The sequence below is a fragment of the Pelodiscus sinensis genome, chromosome 3, assembly GCF_052426305.1.
Source record: "Pelodiscus sinensis isolate ZL-2025 chromosome 3, ASM5242630v1, whole genome shotgun sequence".
In the NCBI taxonomy this organism is placed as follows: Eukaryota; Metazoa; Chordata; order Testudines; family Trionychidae; genus Pelodiscus; species Pelodiscus sinensis.
The window spans coordinates 10,710,905-10,725,086 of NC_143054.1; the positions used below are offsets into that span (position 1 = coordinate 10,710,905).

Consider the following 14,182-nt stretch of genomic DNA (forward strand, 5'->3'; position numbering starts at 1 on the left):
TGTACAGCAGGTGGCTGCTGGTTTGTGATAGGCTTTCACAGACCCTGCAGTAAACAGGACAGAGATTGCTACCAGTTTCTTGTCTTGTTTTGACCATACCATTCCAGAAATCAGCAAAATGTCAGCAACATTCGGCACCAGCTATAGCTTGTTATAAAGGGTGTGACCTAACATGTCTAGGACAGCCCTCACTGCAAATGCCAAGGTAAAGGCAGGCTGAGAAAGGGGGGCAGATACCATCAAGATTGGTGTGTAACATTGAAGTTAAACTCCCCAGCAGTCAGAAACTCTGCTTCTGATTCCCCCACTGGAAATCAAGAACCACCTCCTTCCCCAAGGGAATCATACAGCCCTGTTATTGCATTCCAGTCCTCTGGCTCTCAATCGGCACGTAGATCCAGAAGAGTGAGAAATTATTTAAAAAACCCCGCCTACATATACAAAATGTCCTTGTGACTTCAAAGAGCCAGCCATGTTGCCAGGTCAGTAGAGGTTTGGATATTGCCTCAAACAGAGATAGAGATGTTCAATGCTAAAACAGTCACATACATACAAAGACTTTAAAGTCCATAGATCAAGTTCCTTGCAGTACTGTCTTGAAAGTCCCCTCTGGAACACACCTGCAGTTTGAATGGGACTTTCAGTCCTTTGTTCAGAGCTTCATTTGTAGAGAGGTTCCACCTGAGGTAAAAAGCAGGAAGGAAGGACAAAATGGAGAAAATGCAGCTTCCCTTTTATAGACTGTTGCCAGACAGCTGGCAGCTTGTATTTTCTCTTTTCATAGGCATGCCCCTACATGCCTGGCTGAGTCATAAAGTGTATTGTAGAAGATTATCTCAGGGGATCATCTGTCCAACCCCCTGCTTTGTCAACCTTGGCCTTCAGAACCTCTAAGCATGGAGATTCCACCACATCCCTAGGTAACTCCCTTCTAGTGCTCTACCACCCTCCTAGTGAAATAGTTTTTCCTAATATCCAACCTAGATCCCTCCCCGCCGACTGGAACTCCTTGTTCTGTCATTTGCCACAATTGAGAAAAGCCTCTCTCCATCCTCTTTGCAGCCCCGTTCAGATAGTTGAAGGCTGCTATCCCTCAGCCTCTCCTCATAAGTCACGTGCCTCAGCCTTCTAAACCTTTTGTTGCCCTCTGCTGGACTTTTCTAATTTATCCACATCCTTTCTGTAATGGGAGGTCCCAAAACTGGATACAGTATACCAGATCTAGCCTCACCAGTGCTCAAGAGAGGGGAATAGTAACTTCTCTCTGTCTGCTGGTAATGCTTCCACTATTGTAGCCCATATGCCATTAGTCTTCTTGACAACAAGAGTACACTGTTGACTTCTCATGCACTGTAATCCCCACGTCCTTTACTGTAGAACTTCCACTTAGCCAGTAGGTCCCTATCTATGACCATGTATGGGATTCTTCTGGCCTAAGTGCACAACTCTGCACTTGTCCTTGTTGACCCTTGTACAGTTGATGTTCCTCAATGAGCCATCAATCAGTCTAGGCAATGTTAATGCCAAACTGTCTTGAGATGTCACCCAGAGGCATAGCAAAAGTTTGAAATACAGACATACATTTATATCTATATATGTCATAGCACAAATGTGATACAAATAAACAAGATTATCATACTTGGCAAATCATAACATTTGGCAGATACTTTATACGGTATATCTGGCATAACTCATTGCAGTCTTACAATATTGGTGTTTGTAATATCCTAAAGTGCCCTCCGATTCCATACAGAATCAACACACTTGTTTGTCTAGTCCTGTCCCTCTGGAATAACTCTGCACCTAGCACTGAAGTTACTGCATTTCATATCTCCCTTTGGTTAAACAGCTTAACATATGTAAAAATCATTTGGGGAAAAAAACTTAATATGAACAAAATGTATAGTTATACAAAATATGCAATACATATGTTGTTATACATGATACTGGCTAACACTGTAAACCCTACAGACTTTTTATCTGATTCCATACACATTTGAAAGACAGAGGAACTGTAGTAGCCAGGCGTGGCATGAATACCTAGAGGCTAGTTGGTTGAGTATATTTCTCAAGACTTGTCATTCTCTCCTACACAATGGAGTCATGAAAAGGTTACAGCATCTAACTATAGAACTGTTTTAGGGTTATACAATTCAGTATGAAAATAAAGCATTCTAAATAGCACATACTGTACTTATTCAGTATTAGCGGCTGTCTTATTCTGGTTACATAAACATATCCCTTTTAATCACAGTTATAGCTGCAACAACTCCCTAGCTTTGATTAATATATTTTGCTTGTGAGAGCTGAATGCATCTGTTTTCTGGTAGTTAACACTAAAGCCATTTATATTCCTGGTTAATAGTTCTGTTTGTGAGAGCTGATTTCCCAGTCTGTTTGCAAAAGTCAGCACCAGAAATCTTGACACAATTTTTTTTCCTTCTCTGGGAGCTGCCCCCACAGCATTTACCAATGGATGCTGCTAAATATGCAAGTCTTGTTTTCCCATTTTGCCATTGGCCTGGCTGCAAAGCATCATGGGGCTGTGGCTTAGTTTGGTTAGCAGTAGATAGTCCTTGTTAAGCTATTGGCCGGAGATCACTGATCCCCCTTCTCTGAACAGAGGCGTCAAGTGGTCAAAGGTCAGCCTAATATTCCAGTAATGAATATAATTGGTTTATCTTTTCTCTTAAATTTTAGAGTCAGTCTGTTCAGTGCATACTTTTATCTCCTGGCAGGGTGTTCATTTTGTTTTGTTTGTCACCTTAAATGCACATACAAGTTGTCTCTTTCCTGAAAGGGCAGGATGAATTGTTCTAAACTGCAATACATTGGAGCCTTAACCTTTATAACTTTTAGCATGAAAATTGTTTGGAGCAGCTAGTGAAGAAGGAAAGCCAGCTAGTGAAGAAGGTCCCAGGCACAGTGTTAGCTGTTAAAATCTCATGTCTACAGATACATTAAAGTGGTATGAGATACCTTAGTTATTTGCTATGGGATGTATCAGCAGGAGTTGTAAGCAAGACACAAGAAATAATTCTTCTATTCTACTCTGCGGTGCTTAGGCCTCAGTTGGAGTATAGTGTCCAGTTCTGGATACACATTTCCGGTAAGATATAGACAAATTAGAGACAATCCATAGGAAAGCTACCAAATGATTAAAGGTCTACAAATCATGACCTAAGAGGAAAGACTGAAAGAAACTGGGTTAGTTTAATTTAGAGAAGAGAAGACCGAGGTGGAATGTGATAACAGGTTTCAAGTACATAAAGGGTACGCCTACACAGCACAGATATTTTGGGATACCGAGGTCTTAGAAACGCGCCCGTTATTTCAAAATATTTTTTGAAATGATGGGTGCACTATTTCGACATCTCTGTAAACCTGGTTGCATGAGGGTCAAGGGATGACTTGAAATAGTGCGTAGACACATCCAAAATATTTTTGTAAAGATGAAGGGGATAAATTGTTCTCAGTGATACTAAGGACAGGACAAGAAGCATAGGGGTTATATTAAAACTACAGAGGTTTAGGTTGGACATGAAAAACTTCCTGTCAGGCTGCTTAAACACTTGAAAACAGTTGAGTAGGAAGATTATGGATTCTCTCTGATTGGAAGTTTTTAAGAGCTGCTAGACAACACCTACCAGCTAGTGGTTTGTCCTGCCATGAACACAGGAGACTGGACTAGATGACCTAGCAAGCTCCCTTCCAATCCTACACTTCTATGTTTCTCTGGTTCATTGGTCTAATCTAGTCTGGAAATTCCTGTGTTCCTAAGCCCCTCTTTTAATTATGATAATTATTTGTGTTGCCATAGTACCAATGAGTCCCAGTTTTTGACCAGGGCCCCATTGTGCCAGACATTGCACAGACACAGAAAACCCCCCACCCTAATCCCTGCTCCTCAGCAGAAGATAGAAGACAGCAATTGGATACAGACAGGTGGGAAAGCCCAAGAAAACAATAAAATCATACCGGTAAATGTACTAGGCCATGGTTTCTGCACACAAGCAGCCAGACTGTTGTCAAATGTTGTGTAAGCACCACGGCAAAGGAGAGTTTTAAAGTGTGATTTGAAGGTGGATAATGAGGCGACTTTGTGAATTTGTGAAAATATAACAGGTGGGCAAAGGAGGCTGCAATAATGGGCTAATGAGCATTGAGAGTTCAGTATCAAAGCAGAAGTGATAGGTAGGGCAGGAATCAACTGTAAAAGGCTTTGCAAGTGAAGACAAGCAACGTATGTGTGATGCAATAGTTGACAATCTAAAGAGACAATACATACATACAGAGGAATCCTTATTGTCCCTGGTTTACAGCTGTGGAGCAAAGGCATTGAGAGGTTAAGGCTGATTTTGTCAAATGAGCTTAGGAGAATTAGGCACGTAACCACCATTAACATTCTGTGAGAGCTTGATGAGTAACTTCTTTTGAGCTCCCTTGAAAATCCTAGGCGATATATCTTGCTCAGCATCACACGGGGAGCTTGTGGAAGAATTGGGAGTTGAATTGAGACCTCTTGACTCTTAATCCAGTGATTTACCAATTTAGTCCTCCATCTCCTGTATCTGTTAAGTGCAGCACCTTTGAACGTGAGCTGGCAAGTGTGTATGTGAGTGATCAGTTGTGTTTTGCTCTTCTGTTGTTTTTAGGTGGTAAGCTCTTGTTGGCAGGCCCTGGACCCATAGAAATCCATGCTCATTATATTCTGGTATCTGATGGCGGCGAATTCCAGGTGGGATCCCGTGATAAGCCTCTCCGGGACAAAGCACATATCATTCTCTATGGGAGCTTTCATTCTGCAACCTTCTTTCCGTATGGGGCCAAATTCCTGGCAGTGAGGAACGGGACCATTTCCATGCATGGTGAGTTGGAGGGGGTACAGTGTGGCTCTCTGTTTATGGTTAAATAAGCATTGATTGTATTTCTAGTTAAGACCGTGATTGAGATAACATCAGCTGTTTGGGATGGCATTTGCAGATGGGGTCTTGCACCTGCTGTCGGGGGTCAGAGTTTTAAAAGAGCTGAGCTCCCATTTAGGTGGGAGTTTGACCAGGAGTTTGACCCTAGATCTCTGCTCTCTGCTGTAAGTGGCCATATTTCCAAAGGCTAGGTTAGGTGCGGATCCCTTTTGCAAATCTGGCCAGAAGCAAGAGATGTGGGGTCAAGCCCTCACAATAGTCTGGGCCTTAGGTTCCTGAATGACAGGTGAGCACATCTGCAGATCTGCCCCCAGTCTTGAGTTTTGAGTTCTTGAAAACCGGACCTTTATGCTTTGGGCCATCACGCCTGCTGTGCGCTGCATGGGTCTGCTCTGGAAGTACAATGGTACAGGGGGTCTTTTTTTGCTCTACTGAGTTGTAGGACAGGATGTCTACTTAGTACAGGGGGATTGAGTGTAGACTTCTAGTTAAGAGTCCTGGCCAGGCCTATGCCCAGCATGCTGCGGGCATCAGTACATCCAAGGTAGGAGATACATAATATTTCTAAAGGGACACTAAAGTGCACCAGGCAGCCTGCTCCCTCCCCCCATGCCCACGTCTGAACTGAGTCAGCAGTGTGAGACTGTTGGGAAAAAAAAAGCAAATGTGATTCTGAGATGCATTAACAGGAGTGTTGTGAGCAAGACACAAGGCGTCATTCTTTCTCTCTACTCTGGGTTGATTAGGCCTCAGTTGGAGTATTGTGTCCAGTTCTGGGCACTACATTTCAAGAAGGATGTGGAGAGATTGGAGAGGGTCCAGAGAAGAGCAAGAAAAATGGTTAAAGGTCTAGAAAACATGACCTACTAAGCAAGACTGAAAGAAGTATCTAAAAGGGTGTCACAAGGAGGAAGGAGAAAATTTGTTCCTCTTGGTTTCTGAGGACAGGACAAGGAGTAATGGGCTTAAAGTGCAGCAAGGGAGGTTTAGATTGGACATTAGGAAAAAATTCCTAACTGTCAGGGTGGTCAAATATTGGAATAAATTGCCAAGGGAGGTGGTGGAATCTCCCTCTCTGGAGATATTTAAGAACAGGTTAGATAGACATCTGTCAGGGATGGTGTAGATGGAGCTTGGTCCTTCCTTGAGGGTGGAGGCCTGGACTTGATGACCTCTCGAGGTCCCTTCCAGTCCTATGATTCTATGAACTGGTCTTGTTTAGTTTAGAAAAGAGGAGACATGATAGCAGTTTTTGAGTATGGGTGTAACAAGAAGGAGGGAGAAAATTTGTTCTTCTTGATCTCTGATGACAGAACGAGAAGCAATTGGCTTAAACTGCAGCAAGGGAGATTTATGTTGGACTTTAGGAAAAACTTCCTGTCAGGGTAGTTCAACACTGGAATAAATGGCCTAGGGACCAATGTGCCCTCTAAGGTGCGCACCTGCATGGTCGCGCACAAAACATTCTAAGCCCACACGCCTCCTTCAGACAGCCGCACAGCAACACTCACCTTCCTGCTGGATCTGGAAGGTGAGTAGTGTGGCTACTGCTGGAGTGTGGGGGCTGCTACTGTGGCAGCTGGGGCTGTGTTGGCTGTTCTGGCTTCCACCGGCGTTTGGGACTGCAGGCGGGCAGGTGGCTGCCACCAGGATTTGGGGCAGTGGTCGTGTGGTAGTCTTGCAGCACCTTCAAGACTAACAAACATGTGGATGGTATCATGAGCTTTCGTGGGCACAACCTACTTAATAACTCCACTCATCTGAAGAACTGGGTTGTGTGCCTGAAACCTCATGATAACATCTACATTTTTATGAGTCTCTAAGGTGCTGCAAGGCTATTAGTTGTTTTTTTAAGAATCAGATAAAGAGAGCAAAATCAGCATTTCTTCAGTCTTGGGTGGGACAGGTATGCGAACAAATATTTATCCTTTTTTAAAAAGAACAGATGAATACAAAATAACATTTTGAGAGCTGCTTCACTTCAGGACTAGTTTTGGAGCTTACTCTGTAAATTTATACATTAGAAATGGAATCACTAAACTGTCCTTGAAGACTAAAATGTTGGGGTTTCATAGCTGTTGGTGGTATGCTTAATGTACTTAATATTAGATTACATTCTCCCATACTTGTACTGACATAAAATAATCTTTAAAAATGGAAGGGAAAAGAGATTTTCTGTAGTAATCATAACCAGTGGAATACGGAAAATCTAAACATTCTTCAATACTGTACAAACAAAGCCACAGTTCATCTAAAGTGTACATGTCTATATTACTCTTAGCTTTAAAAAGAGTGCTGGGGGGAGGGTAAATGTTGTCTGATTTTGAACCAGAAATGAGAAGCTGCTGGTTGTGCTTCTAACAGTAACAATAACAGCACAGGCAGGAGGAATGCTGTGCAACTCTTCCTTTGTATTCTTCCTTGAAACATTATTAATCTGAAATTATTACTTTCTTGGTGCTCTGTGAAACTACTGACAATGACATTTTTACTACTAACTTCAGCTAAAACTGTTGTCAAATGCATCCTTCATCTCCCAGTACTGGTACAAAGATTATTTACTAGCTTACCATAAGCTTCTTGTACTTCTGCCATAAATTACATATCATTAATAGTAACCATTTCTGGTTACTCTTCCAAGGACAGGCCAGAAGACATATTCCGCTTTCCTCTATAGCTATAGTAAATAAAAGAAGTCCTATATTACATTAGTGTAATTTTGAGTCAGCATATCTCTTTGGAAGACCCAATGAGTTAACTGTAGATGCACACTGATAATAAATAATTCTCCCCAGCTGATGATTTATCTGGCTAGGATACTGTAGCAGTGTTTTAACTATACGCTGAAGACATTGTCTAAATATCGAGCATGAATTGGCCCAGTGATGGCTCAGGTACATGTGATTCTGTTGTTGTCAGCGTGTGTGCACAGGGTTCTGAAAAGCTGCAATGTTTAGGCTGTTGCAGCTAAGTTGTCTGTCAGCAAGCTTGGCTGTCTACACTGGTCACTGAACCACAAAGCTTATGTCCTTCAGAGGTGTTGCTCCTCACCTCCAAAGACAAAAGTTTTGCGGTGGCCAAATATCAGTGTGATCACTATGTGGTGTGCAGGAGCATACACTTACATTGCGTATACCCCGGTAACTAAGGCAGTGAGCAGTGAGCAAGCGACCAAGGAGCTTGCGAACAGGTGAGTGCTAACAGGGAGTTTAGAGAGGGAGTTCTCCAGGTAAAGGAGAAGCAGATACAGGACTCTTGAGGGAAGTGTGTGTTTTGTTTGGGGCTTTCTTGCTGTGTGCTGAGCTTGTGTTTGTGAGTGAGGATTGGTGTGTGTTTTTTTTGTTTGGTTGTTTGTTTATTCCCCTGTGATTGAGGCTTTTTATTTCCCTCCACTTCGCCTTTGCCCTCCTCCTCCCCTTCATGGAGTGTGTGCTGAGACTGGCAGGTGGAAACTGTTGGCTTCTAATTAAAGTTTGAATTCTAGAAGCCTCTTCTGATTGGCTGAGCCTTGGTAGGGGGAGAGACTTTCAGGCAGTCCAGGTCTTTATAAAGCAGTGAGCAACCGACCAAGGAGCTTGCGAACAGGTGAGTGCTAACAGGGAGTTTAGAGAGGGAGTTGGGAAGGGGAGAGGAAAGAGCATGAGGTTCTCTTGCCTTTCTTTTTAAATCCCTTCTCCAGGACAGCAGGGATGGATGGTGATAGGTCTGCTGTTGTTACCTGCACAGAGTGTGCCATGTTTGTCTTCCTCCTGGAAGAAAGAACGGATTTCATCTGCACTAAGTGCAAGCTGGTCACCATTTTGGAAGAAAAAATTAGAGGACTGGAGGCCCAAGTGTTGACCCTACATTCGATCAGAAAGGATGAAGACTTCCTCGATAGAAGGCAGCGTTTAATCCTGCAAGCACGGCAGGCGGAAGAGCCAGAGATGGCAGTACAGGACCGGGAAGAGAATTGGCAGCATGTAACTTCTAGAAGGGGAAAAAGGCCAGCACAGGAATCCCCCAATGCTATAAAGGTAAGTAATCGCTTTCAGGCTCTCTCCACAGGCTCTGCAATGCTGAATGCTTTGGAAGGGACCTCACAAGGAAGAAACCGGAAGGGAACACCATCTACTGGAAGGCATGAGATGCGTAGTCCTAGGGATGGGGGTTCCATGACCACCATCCCCAAAAGAGGACGACGACGGGTGGTGGTGGTTGGGGACTCCCTCCTAAGAGGGACTGAGCCATCCATCTGCCGTCCAGACCTGGAATCTTGAGAGGTGTACTGCTTACCGAGAGCTCGTATTCAGGATGTGACTGAGAGGCATACCAAACTGATCAAACCTTCAGATTGCGACCCCTTCCTGCTTCTGCACGTGGGAACTAATGATATGGCCAAGAATGACCTTGAGCAGTTACTGCAGATTATGAAGCTCTGGGAAGAAGGATCCAAGAATTCGGAGTGCAAGTGGTGTTCTCGTCCATCCTCCCTGTTGAAGGGAAAGGACTGGGCAGGGATCGTCAAATTGAGGACGTAAATGCATAGTTGCACAGGTGGTGTCACAGAGAGAGCTTTGGTTTCTTCGACCATGGGACTCTGCTCTGGGTACAAGGATTGTTAGGAAGAGATGGGATCCACCTAACCAAGGGTACGTCTACACTGCATCCCTAGTTCGGACTAGGGATGCAAATGGAGACAACCAAAGTAGTTAATGAAGTGGGGATTTAAATATCCCGCGCTTCATTAACATGATCTCGCCGGCACACTAGTTCACAGCTGATTCGAACGAGGAAGTGCGCGCCGAGACGTGTTAGTTTGGACTAAAGCCCTTAGTCCGAACTAACGTTACTCCTCCTTCCTGGTTCGAATCAGCTGTGATTCGAACTAGCGCGCCGGCGAGATCATGTTAATGAAGCCCGGGATATTTAAATCCCCGCTTCATTAACTACTGGGAATAACAACATCTCTGGATCTGCTGGCAATGCTCCTCTTAATGCAACCTGATATGCCATTAGCCTTCTTGGCTACAAGGACACACTGTTGACTCATATCCAGCTTCACATCCACTGTAATCCCCTGGTTCTTTTCTGCAGAACTACTACTTAGCTGGTTGGTCCCAATCCTGTAACAATGCTTGGGATTCTTCCGTCCCAAGTGCAGGACTCTGCACTTGTCCTTGTTGAACGTCATCAGATTTCTTGTGGCCCAATCCTCCAATTTGTCAAAGTCACTCTGGACCCTCTCTCTGCCCTCAATCGAATCTACCTCTCCTCCTAGCTTAGTGTCATCTGCAAACTTGCTGAGGGTGCAATCATCCCTTCATCCAGGTCATTAATAAAGATATTGAACAAAACCGGTCCTAGAACCGAACCTTTGGGCACTCCGCTAGAAACCGACCGCCATCCTGACATCGAGCCATTGATCACTACCCACTGGGCCCGGCCTTCTAGCCATCTTTCTATCCATCTTACCGTTCATTTATCCAATCCACATTCCCTTAACTTGCTGTCAAGAATATTGTGGGAGACCGTATCAAAAGCCTTGCTAAAGTCAAGGTATATCACATCCACTGACTTTCCCATGTCCACAGATCCAGTTGGAGAAAGGCTGTTCTCAGTAGTGACAGATGGCAGAACAAGGAACAATGGTCTCAAGTTGTGGTGGGAGAGGTCCAGGTTGGATATTAGAAAAAACGATTTCACTAGGAGGGTGGTGAAGCACTGGAATGGGTTACCTAGCAAAGTAGTGGAGTCTCCATCCCTAGAGGTGTTTAAGTCTCGGCTTCACAAAGCCCTGGCTGGGTTGATTTAGTTGGGATTGGTCCTGCCTAGAGCAAGGGGCTGGACTTGATGACCTTCTGAGGTCTCTTCCAGCTCTATGGTTTTATGATTCTATGATTCTATAAGGGTACGTCTACTGTGCACCCATAGGTTATTTCAAGTGTATTTTGAAATAGCTTCTTTCGACATTTATTTTGAAATAGAGCGCTACTCTGAAACTTCCCTTAATCCTTGCGGAATGAAGTTTACAGGGATGTAGGAATAGCACGTCCATTATTTGGAAAGCTATTTTGAAATAATATAGTCAAGACACGGAATATGCTATTTTGGGGATAGTGGAAGTATCCTGAAATAGCACCGCAATGTAGACGTATCCTCGGTGATTCCAAAGGACCTAGGACTCTGGCTGCCTCTGCCATGCTATGAGCAGTGCTGCAGTGGGCTTATTCTTGGCCTCCTTTGACTTCTATGGGACTGTGGACAGGTCAGATTTAGAGCAGCCTTGAGGCTAATTTAGCATACTGGAAACTTTGCAGTATTAATTTTCTTTTTGACTTCATATTAATAAACATTTCAAGCCATGCACCTTGTTAATTACCCTTTGTTTTAGTATTCTTTCTTCCAAAACATTTTAATTATATAAATTCATAAGTTGGGTGCTGGGGTGGCATACATCTGAGCAAGCGCACATGACCTCATTGTTGGTGCACAAGACAAAACTCACTCCACTCATGGATGGAAAATCTTAGAGGGAACACTGCTAAGGAAGTTATGGAATCTCCATCACTGGAAATATTTAAGAGCAAGTTGGATAGACAGCTATCAGGGATGATCTAGATGGTGCTTGGTCCTGCCATGAGGGCAGGAGACTGGACTTGATGACCTCTCAAGATCCCTTCCAGGTTCTAGTGTTCTATGATTCCCTAACGTTCATGGGGTTAGTGGAGTGGTCTGGAGTTTGGGTCCTAGACCTATCAACAATATAGATACTGGAATGGCTCACCAAGTCAGTGTGCTAATTAACAGACAGTCTGCAAATTCATTAAAGACAAGGGGTGGAAGCACTTAGCACATATTAAAGTGCTTCATCCCCTCCCCTGCTACAGCATGTTAACATTAGCATTGGGTGGGCCCTTGTCTCCTCTGGTAGGACTTGAACTTACAATCCCCTGGCTCCTGGGCGGAAATGTTACCATCGGAGCTTTACTGACATGTACAGCTTGTGCTCAAAGACAATGCAAGCCTCCATGGGGTACAAATCAGGGATGGTCTAGACAGTATTTGGTCCTGTCATGTGGGCAGGGGACTGGACTCGATGACCTCTCGAGGTCCCTTCCAGTCCTAGTATTCTATGATTTTATGAAATGTGAGCTTGTGCAGAGATCAAGCTTTTTTGCTGTGCTGTAACCCTGTCAGTTTGCACAACCTACGAAGGGTCCATTTGAATGGGAGACCTCACATGAATGCTGGAGTGCAACAGGAATTATTGCTGGTGTGATTCAGGAGGTTACATCGTTCTTGGAGATTGTGCAGGGAGCTTTGTGTTGCACCTGGAGGTGCCAATGTGTGGTTGGATCCAAAGCTGGGTGAAGTGGTCTTGACCACTTTGTTGGGGCTGATGGGACTGAATTATGTAATGCTTGTAAAGTACTTTAAGATTCAGGGTTGACAGACTTTATAAATGGGCAGTGTATTTCTACATCATTTTGTCCAGTGGGACTTTGTGATTATAGCATCCTATCATATTCATGTTTTACCCTAGGGATGGACGGAGACACACGCACGCACGCACGCACGCAGAGAGAGAGAGAGCTATGGGCCAGAAGGGAACATTAGATCGTCCAGTGTTACATCCTGTATAACACAGACCAGAGAATTTCATTCAGTTCTCCCAGCATGGAGTCCCATAACTTGTGTTTGAGTAAAGCATAGTCAGAAGATGTCAAGAAATGGATAATCCACCCGTTCTCTTGGTAGCTTGTTCCAGCATCTAATCACCCTCATTCTTAAAAATATGTGCCTAATTTCTAATCTGGGTTTGTCTGGCTTCTGCTTCCAGTGATTGGTTTTAGTTCTGCCTTTCTCTGCTAAATCTTAGGACCTTTCTATGTTCAGGTTTGATTTGGCTTCAGTCAGTCTAATGCAGCCATTGTTTAGATGGCAGCTAGTGCTTATTTAAGCTGTAGGCTCAGAAGGGTTTTCCTTTCTTGAGGCACACTTGTGTAGCAAAACTCTTCAAGGCACTTAGATTCCTTCCTGTAAGCTTGTGCTGTCACCTTGAGCCTTGTCAAGAGCTGAAGGCTAGTGCTAGAAAAACATTTCCTTCTAAGGTTGTAAAGGATGGGGTGGATTGAGGGTGTGATAAATACACACCAGTGAATGCTTTCATTCATACCCCGACAAAGAGCAATTGGCATATCTCTGTTTACAGCCATTCACAGTCACTGAGCCTGCATATCCAGGCAAGCAAAAATGGATGTTACAAGGGGGGTTCCTGTCTGGCTACAGTGCCACATCCTGATTGCCTCACATGTTCATGAAACCCCATTGAATACAGTCTAATTTATGGCCAAAACCTCTTTGTCTTCAGTGAGTAGCCCCACCAAATGGAGGAGGCTAGGAGATAGCAAAAGCCCATGTGCATGGAATTGTCTAGGTTCTATAGTTAAAACGTGGGCTCAGAAGGGAAGGTTATGGGTCTAAAGATATTAGCTATGTGGTGGAAGATGAAGGCGAGTGTGGCTTGGCACATTCAGAGAAATACTCTCCATTTCAATTTTTTCACTGCTGATTCAAGAAATTCAGACGTGCCGTACTGTCACTTCTAAACTCGGTGTAACGTACCATTCCTGTGCACGGCTGCAATTAAACTTCCCTGAAACCATGTAATCCGCAATTTCGCATTGAAGCGATGGAAACCTGCTAGAAAATAAAACTGGAAGGAGAGTGTTTGTGCTGGCTTGATACTACTTACATCAAACAGAAACACGTTATTCTGGTTCCAATTTAACATTAACCTAGCCCGTGGTCTAGAACAAATTGGGGAGCATGTCAACTCTCCTTTTCCTCTCTTATATATGTTATCGCAATCAGAATCATTCAGCAAGCAGGCTTTGAAATTTTCAGCCGTCTCGGCAAAGACAGGATTGAGTGCCATTTAATTTCTTTTCTTTTTAAGACTGGAAAGTTTGGGGAATGTTTTGCTGCTATGGTTGAGTTCAGCTTGTTTAGTAAGCGCTGTCAGCAGCTCACTTTGATATGTTAATATGACTAACGGTCTCCCAGAATTCTCCTTGAGTGGCATTCGTGTGCTCTGGTGGTCACAACAGATTGGGAAATTTCACTGTTGCCTTTGGCTTTAGCCAACTCGCCTGCCAATCAGAACCCACCACCCATAAACCACCTGCCAATCACATGTCTGTTTTAAAAGGGGTCTCAGTCAGCTGGGGCAACTTAAATTTTTGACAACGTAATTATGGCCCTTGCGTCCACAC

The 14,182-nt window shown here is 43.9% G+C and overlaps 1 protein-coding gene across 12 annotated transcripts in view; it reads left to right on the top strand.

Moving 5' to 3' along the window:
- The window catches only part of PKHD1 (PKHD1 ciliary IPT domain containing fibrocystin/polyductin), a 409,604-nt gene that overhangs the window by 147,265 nt on the left and 248,157 nt on the right, over positions 1 to 14,182 (top strand). For 11 of the 12 annotated variants that reach the window (XR_012902469.2, XM_075923353.2, XM_075923339.2 and 8 more), the window contains one exon: positions 4,656 to 4,868. The exons of the other annotated variant lie outside the window; for it this stretch is intronic. Coding sequence is in view for 10 of the 11 variants with exons in the window: in XM_075923353.2 (XP_075779468.2) it covers positions 4,656 to 4,868 (213 nt within the window). In the remaining variant the exon portion in view is untranslated. The remainder of the gene's footprint in view (positions 1 to 4,655; positions 4,869 to 14,182) is intronic. 12 annotated transcript variants of the gene reach the window in all.